We start from the raw sequence: 18,286 nt of genomic DNA, 5'->3' as shown, positions 1-18,286 counted from the left end.
AATTTGGCCCCTTAATGGCTTCTTATAACCCTACCCGTAACAAGATAACAAAGCTGTTTACAAATTAATAGCTTTATATTAAAGTTGTTTGTTCATTTCAACCAAAACAATACAATTTCAATGTTGACAAATTTCGCCACAATTCTATGTTGACATTATTAGGTTACCTTAATCATACAGGTATCTGTTTACCATGATGATATGGGTATGTTCGACGATGCACTACTAGAGTACTGATGACATGATAAAAATATCGTGTTACCGTTGGATTCTCGACCAACTGATGACACGATAAAAATATCGTGTTACGTTTTTTTTGAAGTAGTAGTAGTAAAAGTAATGTCCGGAATACACGGTTCGTCACGAAGTCTTAGTCGACTATGACGCAATAACTATTAGTTGTCCAACGCTCACTTCGAAAGTCTCCAAGTAAAACAGCATACAAGTTTCAAATGTGATAATAATGAATAACAGTGGTAACAATTCCTTTTCACTAGTTTAAAATGTTCATATATTTTTCAATGTTGATAGGAAATCCTAACAGAGGTGTATCCTCGACGTGGTCAAAACCAGAATTGTTTTATCAATATCTTTTGGTCAGTATCTACCACGTGACTGTCACAAGGCTATTAATTGGTTAATATTTCCATAACTTTTATCCATGCTGGACCGCCGCATTTAGAAATAAGACGTTTTAACTTAGGGCGATATGCATTAAAGATAAACATCTGAAGCATGAACTTGTAACGTGGTGGATACGTAACGAACAAAAGAACATTGTAAAATTGATATGCAATGAACATTTAAATATAGCAAAATATATATGTATTCTTATAAAATAAAATTCAGTGACTGAAATGCTACAAGTAAATTATTGCAAATAATTGGCTTTGTAGCAGTACTGATTGGAATATCTTTTCATTTTTTTTAGTTTCTGAAATTATTTTTAATTATTATGTTATACAATTATTTACATTCCTTATCTTATCACCATGATATGCTTTTCATCATTTCAAAACAAAAAAGAACAAGAGACATATTTTATTGCATTCATACCGCATCTAAGGGACATTTTTTAAAAGTAAAGGACGATGCATTGACATTTGAGGGTTTACGTAAAATAACAATATAAACGATTTTTGTTTATTTCGGATAAAAATGGTCAACTTTATAATGTTCCATATTTGTTTAAGGTGAATTAAACCTTCTTCAGAAGAAAACCATCTTTAATTACCCACAATTTGGTATCATCTAGTTGGGTCATAAAGGATGCTCATGGTGCCTGATTATACTCCCGTCACTTGACATGGGTGCTAAATAGGAATCAGCTTGTCCCGTCCGTCCGCCCGTTCGTCTTTGGACATCAGGACAAGTATTCTTTTCTCCGTAACTCCAACAACAACAACAACAAAAACATTTATTTGCACAATGTAGCCTTCCATATGTTTTTGAGGTATTGACTTCAAACTTCAGACACATATTGACTATGTTGTAAAAAAGTACTATGAAAAAGGAACAATATTTTGTTTAGCATTTATAGAGTTATTTTACTTTAATAAGTTTTATGATTGAAACAAAATCGGCTTTAAAGAAAACTATAGTATATAGAGTAGGTCATGTTAATTATTGAATATACTTCATGTATATGCATTAAATTAAAAGTAGTCCGTTTTCGAGGTCACGTGACCAACTAACCGAATATAGCCACAATTACAAGGCACCTTGTTATTGGATCGTTTTGTATGCAAGTGACAGGATAATATCAGTATATACGTTATACACTTTCCAGGTACAGCTGCTACACGCGTATCTAGGATACAGATTGTGAATATAATGTTATTCTCATTATAAAATATTAAATGAATTTTCATTAAATTTTGATATTACATAGCCTTTGTAATATTTATAAGTCTTGCATTGTTCAGATTTCATTTTGTTTTTAATTATAAACATAGGTGTGAATGTGCGGGGATTGGTGAAACATTTCTCATTCTGAGTTATGAGATGTGAATTTAAAGCGAATAATTGCGATAACAAAAAAAAACAAAAAAACGTGGACGGTTGCTTTGGAATCAAAATCGCTAGTATTAACAAGACGTGATAAATTAACTTGTAGAAGTCTATGGACAATTTTGGGTAAGTTTGCATTCATATACATATAAATAGATTTGGAAAACAACTTGAAAAGTTAAGCAATATGTACTATTTCAAACAGTTTCATCATAACGTTGGTTTGTATTTCGACAAATAGGAGGACTTTCTACGCGCCTCTGCGTTCGGGTCGGCGTCCATGTCCGAGTCAGGTTAAAAAAATCGACAAGTTGGTAATTTTAGTCAAGAACTGTTCTTTCTGTAGACTTGCCACACCACACACTTTTTAGAACTTTCTTCGCATTCGTTGTAAAATATAAAATGTTTAAAGTAGATCCGCGTGACATTTAATTAAGACCTCTCTATATGATGTCGGAATTTTTAAGATCCCTGATTGATTAAGACTGATTTTTAAACCTTTTCGATACTTGGGGATAAAAAATCGTCACTGTAGTTGACATAATACTTCCCGTTAGTTTTCAGGGCATGAAGTTATTCTCATTTCATTTAAAGCTGCACTTTTTTATTTTTTGTCTTGGAACGAGCAAATTTATGCAAAAATGCATGTGAACCAGTCATATAAGACTGCTGACAAAAAATAGATCGCAGATTTTTATATGTAAGTTCAAAAAATGATGTTTTATGCAATTTTCTTAAACCGTTGGAACGAAAATATGAAAATATGCGATCTGATCTTTTGTCAGCTGTCTTTTATCACTGGTTTGTAGATATTTAGGCAAAAATTTGCTCATTCCAAAAAAAATAAAATAAAACAGTTGTAAAAACGGTAAATCTGTGAGAGTGCAGCTTTAATACAACTCTTCATGATTCACAAAACAAGTTATGGCCCTTTATTGACTAAGATAGTTTGGTTGATATTTGAATATATATGATTTTTTTTATCTAAGGTGCTAAGGCCATCAAAGTAAGATAACTCTATGCGATACAAGTAATGGCCCCTGACTTTGACTTGGAAAGTTTGGTTATTTTTTTACGGTAAGTTGGGTAATAAAGGTCATACATAAAAGAGTGTTCATTGAATTGACTTCATCCACTACACAAGTGTTCAGGGCCATCAGAAAAATAAGAAGGGAAACTGTATAAATTATGATTCTGATTATAAACAATGTCCTCTTTCAGTGTGTGTATACCACGTGATAAATTACGTCATATATGCTACGTCGAAAGGCAATACTTTGCTTAAAATGAAGACTTAAATCAAAGATAACTTTTCTTTTACTACACCAATTTAAATGAAATTAAGGGCAATCTATGCCGCTTAAAGAGCCCCGCCTTCGTTTCATTACCGGAGTTTGATGAGGTGATTAATTTTATCAAACACTTCGACAAACCTGTTTCCAAAATTACGTTTTGACTGTGCTCCGTCAGACGGCCGTATTGTGAAAAGGTTTGTCGAAGTGTTTTAAGAAACTAAACTTTCAATCAAACTCTAGTAAAAGACCGAAGGCGTGGCTCCGTAAGCGGCGTAGACTGCGCTATGATTCATTAAAAATGGTAAGGAAATAGTGAAAATATATTTGTTTAAAGACTTCATTCGAAGCAAAATGTTGCCATCCGACGTAGCATTTATGACGCAATTTATCACGTGGTATACACACACTGTCTTATCTCATGGTCAAAGTGGCGTATATAGTCACTGATATCTTACGACAGCTGTTGTATAATGCACCAGTCAATTGTAACCACGCCCCCCCCCCCCAGGGTCGGGGAATAGCCGGGACTTTGACTTTCGGTCCAGCCAACCCCGGGTAGAATCCCCGCTTTGTGGGGACGAACTGATGGTTAAACCCCGGCCAAATGCCCCCGCACCCCAGAGACTTTATATAAGGCCCAATCTCCGCTAAATTTGGCGCTATGACAAAACCACCGTGATCACCCGGCCCTGCGGGGCCACCTGGAAAGTAAAAACACGGCCCTTTCCCCCGGCCATCCCCGGTATACCCCCGGACCTGGGGTGGCCGTGGTTCCAATTGATTGGTGCATAAATTACATTTGATTTCAGAATACAGAGGCATACACCAATGGTTTATTCAGTGCGATGATACTCTATACATATAGAGACAAAACCAACTCTGAACGGAACAAAACATTCATCTATTTCATTTCAAACAGTCAACATAATAATATGCAATGGAAGGTCAAAGTGACCCTCGATCATAGATGAGAACTAATACGTGTTCATTTATACCATTCGGAGCTTCTTGGTCTTTTTTATCGAAAACAACCTCGGATGCATTTGGACGGTTTACATACTCAAAAAGTGGTACGTTTAAGTCCGCTGCAAGTAGATCGCGTAATAATTTTATTTAGCAGTTAAACTTTATGACTTAACTCTCGGGAATCTTAATTATGTTTGCATTAATAGTTCACTGGCAATCAATTTAAACTTAGATAAATAAATACAACTCTAAAAAACTACATTTAATTAATGATATAATTTAAAAAAAAATACGAAATACTTCAACTGATGTACCGGCATACATCCGAGGTTGTTTTCAATAAAAATGGCCGAGGAGTTTCGAATGCATATATACATGGCGATCGGCGATACATGAAGTAAAGGAAAAATTAGAATTTGAGCACACAAAACAGCATAAATTATTATTGTAGAAATGTAAATTAGATTCTAAAATAAATTCAAAAACATGTCAATAGTTTTTCAACGTTTTCTGAAGACACACACACACACGCACGCACGCACGCACGCATGCACAAGCACGTACGCGCATGCGCGCACAATTTCAAGATAACAAGAGAGGCAAAGTTTAAGTTTGTGGATAGTCATGCGCTTTTTCCTCTTTTAAATCTGAGCATGCTTCCGTAGTTTTTAATCATTGACCTCATTTTTGATTGCACCCATACAGCAGCTAAGGGATCTTTTAAATTTTATTAAGTTAAGGTATTACCCATGTAATACAACTCGGAAAACATCGGGTAACATCGACATATATCGCCACTCGCCGTAACAGATCGCGACTAACATCGCGCGTATTCGGCCTGTACTGGATGTTACTATTTTTAGAAACAGAAGGTATTTCCCCGCTATTCATAGGTCAATGATGGAATTTCTACATCGCAGTATTTGGAAACTCGGTGATGTTTTCTCATGAATATACGTTTAAAATAAATAAACACTAAAAGTGCACGCTGACAGTTGATTACGATACATTTAAAGATTTAAGTCAATACAGTTAAACATGGATTATAAGTGAATTATTCCCGTAAGAGGAGATATTCTGTCGAAAAAACGAAATGTCAACAAACATAGCATGGGTAGCCACAATAATGCGCGTATATGGAACGTTTTTAACATTTGGATATTTATTGTGTTCCCTAGAGTCGCCAACAAAAAAATCGTCAAAGACTCTGAAGCGGCTGTTTATATGGATAAGGAACTGGGATATTCAGATATTCTTATCAAAGGGCTATGAATGTAAGTATCCTTGAGCAGTTTTGTACGTTGATGTGTTCATAAACGTTTGTGTTTTAATTTATCTTTGGAATTCTTATATCATTTTGATTAGCTTAATGTTAAGACAGCATGTTGATATCTTTACATGTACTTATGTACATGTTACATATTTTTATATGTACATTATTTATGTAAATTATATAAGTATGTAATCTTTAATTTTATTGTTTTATCTTAGAAAAAACTTAGACTTAAATTGTGTTTAAAAATGATGTGCTTTGATACGTGCCGAATTTTAACATGCCATAATACATGTAGATACCCGTTTATTGTTTACAAAATGCATATTTTCAAAATTAACCTGTGAGAAAATGTTGTACATGTACGCGGTTTGGAGCTTGAAGCCACGACTGCTTGGACACGAGCGACATTCATTTGCTTGGTGGTGTTGGTCTCGTTAAAACACCAGACTGTCGTGAATCATTATTCATCATTTGCACAAAAAACTATGCATTTGTGCCTACCACCCCTTACTCTTGGCTAAATCGGATATACGCGCAGAATTTGAATAATACTTGTGCATTTGTATTTTACGGTGGTAGTTTCTGCTGGATGATAATCAGAAGTCTAATTTCTTTCAGGCAGGAAAAATGACTGAATATTACTAAGTCAACAACACTGGGTTATGAAGAATTCCAGCCTGCAATAGATACTATGTCGGATCCTTGAGAGCGGATTTTACAGCAATGTTTATCCACAAGGCAGTTGCATCTGATAGAGATGATGTGAGTAATAAATCATATTGTACTTGGTTTTTGTTTTTATAAACACACTGTATTCAATATTCAAAGGGTGGTGGTGGTGGTGACCAAGTGCTAGTGGTGGTTGTGGTGGTGAATGTTGATGATGATGATGATGATGATGATGATGATGATGATGATGATGAATATTATTGATAAATTTAATAATTTCCTTTATATATACATATATATATATATATATATATATATATATATATATATATATATATATATATATATATATATATATATATATATATATATCAGCTTGTTGTTTTTTTAGAATAATGTCGAGAAATATTAAACTGTTTATATTTCATTGTGTATATGTATGGCAGTATAATAATTTAATAATTAGTTTGAAAGGCTTTAAAGTGCAACCTTTTTCCTTTACAGCACTAAACATTCTAGATGGGTTAAGTACCTGAAGTGGCATGAAACCAAATCAGCATTGACTCAGCATTGAGTAGTTATCATCTGTGCACACACTTCAAGTACAAACGCATGGGAACAGACCAAACTTCAAACGTTGGAGAGTAAAGACTTATTGTGAAAAAATCTAATTGTTAGAATACCAATGACAAAATAAAACAGATACTACGACATCAAAATACCCACAGAGAGTGTTTACATGTTATCAAATTAAAATACCGGTAACATTAGTTGAGAACTTTCCCTCTGACAATTTGGAGGGGCATTTCCGCCTGCTTAGTATTCTCGTTTCTTCACATATTTTAGCTTAAAAGTACACTCATTCCTTTGAACATTGAGTTAGGATCATAAGTAAAATTAATTTGTTTGAAAAAGTACATTTTATGAATAAGTCCAATTAAGCTTTTTTTAAATTTTTACAATAAAAAGTTTGATTTTTAAGCATTTTATTAGCTATAAAAATGTATGGTCACATGACATTATGTATATTTTCTTCAAAACGGGATGGTAAACTATCACAAATTGTCTTTAAAATTGTTCAATAGACATCATAGATAATACTTAAAATGATTTCGGCAGCTTGCCTTATATTTAACTATTTTTTATGAATTTTATAAAACTGCTATATATTTTCAAACATCGAAAGACTGCTCTTTTCCGAAGAATCATAAGATCAATCAAAATGATTTTTTTCAAAGTATATCAATAATGTGTTCGTTTGAACATAAATTTTCTGTTTACGGAAGTTCATTTTACCAGAAACTGTTGTGTTTATTTCATAATCTCTGATAATGCGAAAATAAATCAAATATAGACAAAATATTTACTTGTCGATCTTTGTAGCCCTTTGAGTTTGGGGGTGGGTGTAATGAAACATAAATAACTTTTTTAATTCACGGTAAAACATCTTCAAAATTTGGATTATAGTCCCATTTAATATGTTGTCGATTAAAGCTTTTATAAAAGTGTGTATTACACGGCTAATACCTTAAGCACAGTGAATTGACATATACTCCATTTGGAATTTATACAGAATATAAACGATTTTCGTGAATTTTGGCTAAAATTGTCAACATGATAACGTTTTGATTTTTTAACGTCTATTAACACTGCTATTGTTCCTAAGCTATCCATTTTTGTCCACAGTTTGATAACAGCTAGTTTGGTAATAAGGGATGTCAAAGGGGCCTTATAATGCTCATTATTTTTACAAGCGTTTTATAGTATGTTTTGCATAAAACTACTCAAACTAGTTTGGACTGGTTTGGACAGTTCACATACCTGGTGGACGCACACATCCAGGACGGAAAGTGTTATCGGGCAACTGAAGTGTACGTGTGTCTTACGGTGATTGATGCGTGGGCGCATTTTTGAGTTAAAGTCATGTGAAGGTGTTTTTGAAAGAAAAGTGTCATTTTTCATGCTGTTAATGCCTTTTCCATTTGTTGTCAATGTCAGAACTCGTATTGCCACCTTAGAGTGAACCTCCATTCACTGGCAACGGATTTTCAAACTCAATCATTTTTTTTTAAATCATCAAAATCATATAATTCCAAACTAAAAATTATTATACCGAAAATATGAAAAAATATTGAAAAATATTTTTGTATAAATATGCACTTTTACTGTTTATATATATACAGTACGAAGTGCATATTTATAAAATTTTTTTTATTTTATTCCCATTTTCGGTATTATAATTTTTAGTTTGGATTTATATGATTTTTTTGGATTTTTTTAAGCGTTTGAAAATCCGGTGCCAATGCCTCCATTCTATGTACAAAGCAATTACGATGAATTCAAACTCTCGTGGCATGCTTATCAACGTGGGCCATCGTCAGGTACCTACGGATGACCCATTTCGTTACACTCAACTTAATCTGTAGCGGAATGGTTCAGCCGTAGGTATCTCAAGATGAAAGTGGTCCGACAATGATAAAAAAAGTCAGATGCAGTCAAAACTCGCTATGTCGAAGTCGTTTTGACCTCGGGAACTACTTCGAGATAACGAACATTCGACATAACCGAACAACAAACAGTACATAACTAAACCCAATACATTCGAAAAACTTTGACATAACCAGAACATTGAGAAAACAGAGTTCGACATAGCGAGTTTTGACTGTACTTCAATCAATAAGCATTTATTCCATGTGTCAAGTACTCTGCTGTCAAGTTCTTGGTACAAAACCAAACATCCACTCATAATTAAACTAAAGCTTCTAAAACGATTTCAGCTAAAATTCAATAATGATGGGGATGTACATCCAGCGTTTGAGAGTGTGCCATTTTTACATTTCTTGTCATTGTCGATCAACGTTGTGATCATGATACGTGCAGCTTATTTGTTATTATTTTGAACACACCAAAACTGCTTTTTCAAGCAGATTGTTCAATTTAAGATGGAACTATGAGCTCTTGTTCAGTGTGTGTATACCACGTTATAAATTACGTCACATATGCTACGTCGGAAGGCAACATTTGGCTTAAAATGAAGACTTAAATCAAAGATAACTTTTCTTTTACTACACCATTTTAAATGCCACGCCTTTATTTTATTACCGAAGTTTGATAATTTGATTAGTTTCATCAAACACTTCGACAAACCCGTTTCCAAAATATTTTTGACAGTGCTCCTTCAGACGGCCGTATTGTGAAAAGGTTTGTCGAAGTGTTTAAAGAAACTAAACCCCCAATCAAACTCTGGTAAAAGACCGATGGCGGGGGTCCGTAAGCGCTGTAGACTGCGCTTTTTTCATTTAAAATGGTGAATAAATGGAGAACTAATCTTTGTTTAAAGTCTTTATTCGAAGCAAAATGTTGCCTTCCGACGAAGTATTTATGACGCAGTTTATCACGTGGTATACACACACTGTTGTTGTCGACAACAGGCTCAAGACCACAGTTATCTGCCCCCCGTTGACCGAAGATCCGGATGTGAATACAGAATACAGAAAAAAAGAGTGCTTGTGTTCAAGTATCAATATTTTATTATAATTGAATGAAAAAGAATCAAAAAATGTTCTTTTTGCAGAGAACTTGACTGAATTTGACACTCTATTGCAGAAATTGATAGTTTTTAGAGTAAATATTGGAAAAATCATAGCTTGTGGAAGTCTGAAAATTAGTTGTTTGTAGCCGATTGACTCCTTGGCGGAAGGGTTATGTATTTGAACTCAATTTTGACAGTCGGGTCAATGGTCAACATGGTGTTTTCTTGTGATTATATTTTGTGTCTTGAATTGTTCCAGAGATGCCATGTCTTTGTTTTTCAATTGGGATGTGTATAAAGTCAAAAGCCAGGTTAGTGTCTATATGAAACATATAGTAACAATAACTGTGGTCTCACGCCATATGGTAAAACGTACAAAAATGACCCTACCTACATTCAATTTGATCAACGCCGAAGGACGCATACCTCAATTTAACGGTAACACTGCCAGTGCTGAAGGTGTGCGTTGACCAGGTGTGTTTGTGTTCATAATATAAATTAAGTTTCAGTGGTTGCGTCATACAGTGCGTATGCAATGAATTCACATCATTCAGATTATTATAGTACACGGATGATTTACATATGTAACTGATGATATCACATAATCATTTACGTAGTAACAGCTGCAGTGGTACTAGACAAGTAAATCAAGTTAATATTGTTGTATTATATTATGTTTTGAAAGTGCAATTGAAATTTCTACTGACAAATGCGAACAGAAACATTCTAAATGGAATATTGTAAATGTGTTTTAAAATGGTTATGAATAAATATGAGAAGAGCATTTTAAAAACGATACTTTAAAACATGAATCTAATATAGATCGCTCCGACTTTAATGTTTCAGTTTCTTAATATTGGATCTAATATAGATTGCTCCGACTTAAATGATTCAGTTTCTTAATATTGGATCTAATATAGATTGCTCCGACTTTAATGTTTCAGTTTCTTAATATTGGATCTAATATAGATCGCTCCGACTTCAATGTTTCAGTTTCTTAATATTGGATCTAATATAGATTGCTCCGACTTTAATGATTCAGTTTCTTAATATTGGATCTAATATAGATCGCTCCGACTTCAATGTTTCAGTTTCTTAATATTGGATCTAATATAGATTGCTCCGACTTAAATGATTCAGTTTCTTAATATTGGATCTAATATAGATTGCTCCGACTTTAATGTTTCAGTTTCTTAATATTGGATCTAATATAGATCGCTCCGACTTCAATGTTTCAGTTTCTTAATATTGGATCTAATATAGATTGCTCCGACTTTAATGTTTCAGTTTCTTAATATTGGATCTAATATAGATTGCTCCGACTTCAATGTTTCAGTTTCTTAATATTTGATCTAATATAGATTGCTCCGACTTTAATGTTTCAGTTTCTTAATATTGGATCTAATATAGATCGCTCTGACTTCAATGTTTCAGTTTCTTAATATTGGATCTAATATAGATTGCTCCGACTTAATATTGAAAGCATTTTGAGTGTGACCATTTGAAGGTAACAAAACATCTTAAGAAGTCTTCCGAATTTTAGGAATATAAAGCAAGAAGAAATGAAGAAACAGATTAAATCGTCAGATATGGAGAAGCCAGTTGAAATAGAGGCCATGCTTGGCCATGCTGAGGACGAATACAACAGTGGCACAACTCCGAGGAGCAGAATGTTGTTTTCATCCACATGTAGCACTTACATGACTCTTTTAGGATTTTCCATCGGCATGTCTGACTTTTGGAGGTTCCCATTCCTCGCATACAGAAATGGTGGAGGTCAGAATGAATTTATATCTCTAAATTTTACTATTTTTGTGTTTGAAATTTTACGTAATTTGCAAAATCCAACACATCTTACACTGCATTCTCACAAATTGACCGTTTTGACAACTTTTTATTTTTTGTCGTGGAACGAGCCAATTTATGCGAAAATGCATGGAAACCAGTCAAATAAGAATGCTGACATCGTAGATGTTCATACACTCGTATAAGTTTTAAAAATGATGTTTTATGCACTTTTCTTAAATCGTTAGCCATTAAACATTAATTTTCGAACGGAAATATGAAAATTTGTGAAATGATCTTTTGTCAGCAGTCTTATATCATAGGTTTGCAGATATTTGCAAAAAGTGGCTCGTTCCAAGACAAAAACAATATATAAAACATTGTCAAAACGGCAAATTTGCGAGAGTGCAGCTTTAATGCATAATATAACGTTCATAACAAAAGCGCGCGTATTAGCTCGCGGATAATGTTCTTTCTAATTTTATTTCAGGTGCATTTCTCATACCTTTTGTTGTTATGATAGTGCTGTGTGGATTTCCCCTTTATTTCCTGGAATACTCGGTTTCAAAGTTTTCCGGAAGAGGCCCGTACAGGATCTGGGATATCTGTCCTATGTTTCGAGGTAAAACTTATAAAAAATAGAAAATTGACCATTTGCTATATACTAGAAACCAACTGATTAACGAAGACCCTGCTCAAAAGAAGAAGTTACCTACAAACACTAAACGAAAAACACACATACTTATGTACCAGTCAATTGTAACCACGCCCCCCCCCCCCGCCAAAGGCCCAGGGGTATACCGGGGATAGCCTGGGAAATGGGACGTGTTTTACCTTCCAGGTTGCCTCGCAGTGCCGGGTGAATGCGGTGGTTTTGTATTCGCACAAAATTTAGCGAGAAATGGGACTTACCTAGGGTCCCTGGGGTGCGGGACATTTGGCAGGAATTTTACCATCAGTTCGTCCCCGCAGGGCGGGGTTTGTACCCGGGCTTGGCTGGACCGAAAGTCAAAATCCCTGCTGAAGGGCCGTGGTTACAATTGACTAGTGCATTACAAAACAACTAAACAGACAACATATACATTAAAATAACTAGTTGCCACCTATCAGTCAAACAAATAAGTAAACCAACAGTAAAATAATAGTTTGCACATTTATGTTTGTCCCTTTCATCCAAAGAAGTCGATGTAATAGTCTTCGCGGCGCCTCAAGCGTGCGACAACTACCTAAGCAATATAACAAACACGTTCAAATTATTCCAATACAAAAAATAAACACATCGAGGGGTGAAAGCGAACATTTTCTATCTTCTTTTTTATTTAAAGTTACTTAGAACCGTTTTGCATTCACCACGACATGTGGCCAGAGACAATATACACTTTGTAGTGGGGCACATAACCCTTACTTTAACAATAGTTGAGTTATGTCCCTTCTCGACTTTAAAACAACAAGCATTAGCTTTGGTATCCCTTTGATCTTGTGTATATGTTATGGTTGAATTAACTGTATGAACAATCTGGCCAAAGAACTTCGATAATCCATTAGGGAGAAAACGCTTCCATAAGCATTTGCTGAATATACTATTTGTTATAGAACTTTAGTTGGAACGGACTTAAATATAACTGAAACTTCTGACTGTTTTGAATGTATTAAGCGTGACCTTGCATAGATAATGCCATTTGTCTGCAACTGTTTTCCTGAAATTAGATCCAAATAGGCATGGCCTTCCTCTTGACTTTGACATTGTAGCATGGTAATCTAAATGATGCGCCCATGAATAATTCATTCACTTGTACTGACTTACTTAACTTATTTAAAACTTAATTGTTTTCGGACATATCTTATTAAATATGTGCACAAATATCAACATGGCGATTTGCAATGACTTCCGTTTAAACCTTTTGTACTCACTTTAAGATCACTGCCCAGAGCACTTAAGCCCATGAATAATTCATTAACTTGTACTGATTAACTTTAACCTACATCACTGTCCTGAACATTTAATGGAATACAATGTAGTTATATCGACAACACTTGAATGCGACGTGACTGTAAAAAAGAATGGCAAATAGCAACTTTTGAGGGAAAAATGATTTGAATGTCAGTAATACAATTAATTTAATGAAAGATTGCACCATGTAGGGTAGATATATAAATGTTCAAATATTGTCGTTAAAGTCGTCGACTTCGAACTGTGTTAGTGACGCAATTTAAAAAAAAAATTGAAAGTCGCAGCGCAGCTGATGAATTAATTATATTACTTTAAATATATAATAGGGTTATAAGTACTACGTTTTGATCCGGGAGGTTGTATTCGACTCGAGTGGATTTTTGCAGATTTAGATTTTAAGAGGCGCAAGCGAATCACAACGCAGTACTAATAACCCTTTTATTATATACATTACTGGCTAGATCACTTAAAAGCCACATGTTTTTCGCAATTAATGTCATTTTAACGACGCGCTATTTTGTTTTATGACGTCATTTTAACATCGCGCAACGATACTTGTTATGACGTGACGTCACAAGAGTGGAATACGACCGTAGTGTACTGGAGTGGAATACGGACTACCGTTATTTGCGACATGTATTGTGTGTGGATTTATGATGGGTATATAATAAAATTTGGTATATATTAAGTGTGTGGGTTCAAGAATCACTCGTTTCAAAATTGCGTACAGTTAATTTACATGTTATACAATATCATCAAGTTTCTATGAGATATACATCAACCCCCTTTTATAAAGCAAAATATTTCATTGAAATTAACATCAGCTGTCTACTATGAATAAACCAATCATTTCGCATGACACTTCTTTTGAAGATGGACAAGCATTCGCTATAAACAAGACATTAAGATATCATTTTACAGGGGTTAAAGCACTTAAACTATCCACACTATTCTCTCTGTTATCAATATCACCGTCTCTGTTTATGACTATTATTTCTGGAATATAATTACAAATCCGGGTTGTCAGCTTGTTTTGATAACCTGTCCGATCTTGAAGCATAATGGGAAACACTATCAGTTTCAGCGCCCGACCTTAAAGCAACTGTGCACCAGATTTTCAATTTGCAAGAAAAAAGAAGATAATTGTCGAAAACTGTCATAAACTTGGTATTAATGTGTACAATGCATTGAAGCTTACTAGCTGAAGTACCACATAGTTTACAATTTTTTTAAGTTTAGCAGATATTTCGTATTTTTCCATTTAAAAAGATTACTGGGTATGTCTACCTACTAGAATTCATTCCTTATGCGTGATTGGCTGGTCGATGTTATCACGTGATATTACCGAGATAGGTTTATAGCTTAATTATGTCACCCAAGTACAGTAACCTTTGTAGCCCATGCGACGCTGGACAGCAACACAGCTCCGACACAATTTTTTTTGTATTTTTTTTATTACATTTTGGTATTATTTTTTTTAAATTATGATATCAACGCGTAACACATTCTATTAAATAATTGTCCTGAGAATCGTTACAGAAAAAAAAACTTTTTTTGGTGCCAAACTGGTGTACAGTCCCTTTAAAATTGTCGAAGTGAACAGTTAATTTCTATATGGTAAAGAAAAGATTGCATTAATTACACCGAAATGCACCACTTTTGACTGAAATAAAAGCCAAACTTTTCTAGAGGAAGTACACTCAAAACCCTCTTTCCACATTGACATCCTATTGGCTCCTAAGGTGCAACCACTCTGACGTCAAATTTATGGGACCGCCCCTGGGAAACATAACTAAAAAAATCCTATAATTAAACAAAATGTAAAGGGGTTTAAAAAGCTAAAAGCAAATATATAGAGGATATTTATTTATTTCAGTGTAAGATCGTATTTTATTTCACGAGTGTCATAGAAAAACATATTTTCACGAGTGGCGAAGCCACGAGTGAAAATGTAGTTTTTTTATGATCACGAGTGAAATTAAATACGATCTTACACTGAAATAAACAAATTTTCTGTTTCTTTTATGCTTATTTTCGGAGTTTTATTTGTTTTTTATTTATTTCTGAATCACCCCCTTTTTTGAAAAGGGTGGGCTTTACGCCGCTACCCGTGGGGCGCCCCTCATGCATAATTATAGCTGTCAACTTTTCCACTTTTGGTTTGCTGAGAAATAGTTCTCTGCTATTCATTCTTATAGCTTAATATTCGCTCGTTTTTTATTGCAAAGCTTTATGAACAGTAAAAAATGAAGTATTATTAGTGCACACATGTTCCAAAAAATAATGAAAACACTTTTTATTTTAACCAGATTACTACGCCGCTATTTATAGAATGAAAATTTGGAAGGTCAAATGTGTTAGCAAAACAAATGTGGATACTCATTGGATTTTAACCATTCTTCTTAGTTTAAGACTGCATATACGCGTGTTTTTATAGTAAGTTAATATTCAGTCATCTTACTGTCAGAGACCAGTCTGTTTCGCTTTAAAATGTTTGTTTTCCAGAAGAGTAAATGACACGCTAGTTTGTTGACACATTTTGAGATGTGGGTGGGGTAAAAAATATCCGATCTATCTGTAAATTGTTGTGTGAATTCTCCAGGAAGCTCATTTTACGTACTACAACGGTTAACAGTTCAAAATACATTTGAACGATGCTATAAAATTTTATTTATGTTCGAACAGTTGTTTTTGTCTGTAATTTGTTTGGAATGAAAGCAAATGTTCGAACATTCAGCTTCAAAGATCAGTAAACTGTTTGATAAACGGGATAACCGGTAATAAACGGTAAGTTGTTAATTTCCAATTATATATTTATTTAAATTTATAATATATTTTTAACATGTTTTGACATAATTTACTGAAGTCCAGTGTTCTGTTTTGACCAAGGCAAGTACATGTAACACCAAAGGATTTTAAAGGTAGTTCTGATAATTGATATTTTCACTCCTTATTTTGCAGTGAAAATATCAAATTGATATTTTCACTGTTGTTATTTCACTGTTAAAACCCCATATTTCATCGTAAAGCATGAAAGAAAAACATTTAAATCAAACGACTTTCGAATGAAATAAATGAAAAAGAAAGACATTATTTCTTTGAATTTATCTTGGAAAAACAATCTTCATATTCTAATATGGATCGGTATTAATTTACCTTCTTGAATAAAGCAAAATAAGTCACCTTTTGCTTAGAAATAATGTCAACATGTTTCGCTGGTTTCTTCAGTATGAATACAATGTTTCACGTACTTATTACATCCTTTTTAGTAATATAGATATCTTGAATTTTTTGTTTTGCAATGCCTTAAAATTACTTGGAACGTTTACAATGGTAAGACGGTGTGGCGTGTGCAAGACTCATGTTTGTCGGTCAAGATTGGCCAAGAACCAATGGTCTATTACTTTTAATTAGGTATGTTCGGACTGTAACTTGGATATTCATTATTCATGGTTCTCTGAAGTATTGATAAATTTTAGCCAACATCAACATTATCATGAAAGAAAACAGTTTAACTAGTTAATATTAAATATCCAAATTAGTGTTGATTTAAAAGATTGTTCATTTTGATGCCAAATGAGTGAATCCCACAGCTGTCTGGGCCGCTATTCATAAAACATTTTAAGTCAATTCGTAACTTAAGTTATTTTCCTATTCCACTTAAGGAATGAAAGTTGTGGTGAAAATATTGGTCATATGATACAATTAATGAAGAAGATCTAATCATTCTCATTAATTTGATGTTATATACGAACTTTTTTGTAAGAAATACCTAACATTTCTTTATATTTGACTAAGAAGATTTTAGGAATTTGACTTCAGGTAAGAAATAACTTAGAATGCTTTAAGAATACCGGACCTGGTCTGCTGTATTAAAATAAAGGCTTACTCTTTTATTCTTTTAGGTATCGGTATAACCATTGTCCTTGCGTACTCTCTCTGGATGATTGGTACCACCGTCCTGCGATGTTGGATCATTGATTTCCTCCTCAACTCCTTCCGGGAGACACTTCCATGGACCCATTGTGATAACCCTTGGAACACCCTTACTTGCAGAGATCTCGAAAACAGTTTTGAACTTGCTTCAAATGTGTCTCAAAGTATCACCAATTCCTCTTTGTTTACGAGTAACGACACATATGTCACAGACAATGCAATGGCAATTAATTCCGGTTTGTCAGATCATCTTCTTTCGAATGCAACTATATTTGACTCGATGGCTAGTTTAGCGGAAGGAATTGCGAGAAACTCGTCCACTTCATCAGCGATAAAACTCCTTGGAGCCAACATGACTTCAGCTGAAGAGTTTTGGCAGTAAGCACGTTATTATTTGTAGTTTATTCATTCTTCTTCTGGTCCTTCCGAACCGCTGAATATACTAAGATTGAGACATCCTGAAAATAGATAACTGTTTCAGCTGTTCCCAGGGAGGAGTTACTAATATTGCACTGAATAGCTTCAAATAAACCATGATTATTCCTTTCATACTTTTGGTGTGATTTTAAGGGTCACCTTTTTATGATTTTAGTTCATGCTTTTCGGGGCTTTATCGGAAATTAACGCTTAATTTTGAATTGATAAACTCAAACAAAGAAATGAAATATCATTTTACTGTTTCTGGCATTCTAGCCAATTTCACTGTACGAATCGAAAGGTAAACGCACCCAGAGTCAGAAATAATAGTCAGTCTTGATTTTTCCGACATAAGGTTATACGGCAAAAATGTTGTCGCGACTTTCCACGAATAATTTTATATCAATTTTCAATTTATTCTTAAAAAATAAGGAGTGAACAGAAATGTT

The 18,286-nt window shown here is 34.0% G+C and overlaps 1 protein-coding gene and 1 long non-coding RNA gene across 3 annotated transcripts in view; both read left to right on the top strand.

Moving 5' to 3' along the window:
- The first annotated feature begins 2,011 nt into the window (after positions 1-2,011).
- LOC128232177 (sodium-dependent proline transporter-like) overlaps positions 2,012-18,286 on the top strand; it is a 29,427-nt gene continuing 13,152 nt past the window's right edge. The window contains exons 1-4 of one of the 2 annotated variants that reach the window (XM_052945585.1): positions 2,012-2,136; positions 11,292-11,524; positions 12,024-12,155; positions 17,390-17,798. In XM_052945585.1, the coding sequence (XP_052801545.1) occupies positions 2,123-2,136; positions 11,292-11,524; positions 12,024-12,155; positions 17,390-17,798 (788 nt within the window). In that variant the 5' untranslated portion in view covers positions 2,012-2,122. Of the gene's footprint in view, positions 2,137-10,292; positions 10,391-11,291; positions 11,525-12,023; positions 12,156-17,389; positions 17,799-18,286 lie in introns of those variants that run through there. The other variant, XM_052945586.1, reaches the window with a different exon arrangement.
- On the top strand, positions 5,193-7,538 carry LOC128232178 (uncharacterized). The gene is made up of 3 exons (XR_008260504.1): positions 5,193-5,545; positions 6,166-6,309; positions 6,721-7,538. It is a non-coding gene; the product is annotated as an uncharacterized LOC128232178 (long non-coding RNA).

Source organism: Mya arenaria, chromosome 4 (assembly GCF_026914265.1).
Source record: "Mya arenaria isolate MELC-2E11 chromosome 4, ASM2691426v1".
NCBI classification, from domain to species: domain Eukaryota; kingdom Metazoa; phylum Mollusca; class Bivalvia; order Myida; family Myidae; genus Mya; species Mya arenaria.
This window is presented reverse-complemented; position numbering and strand designations above follow the sequence as displayed.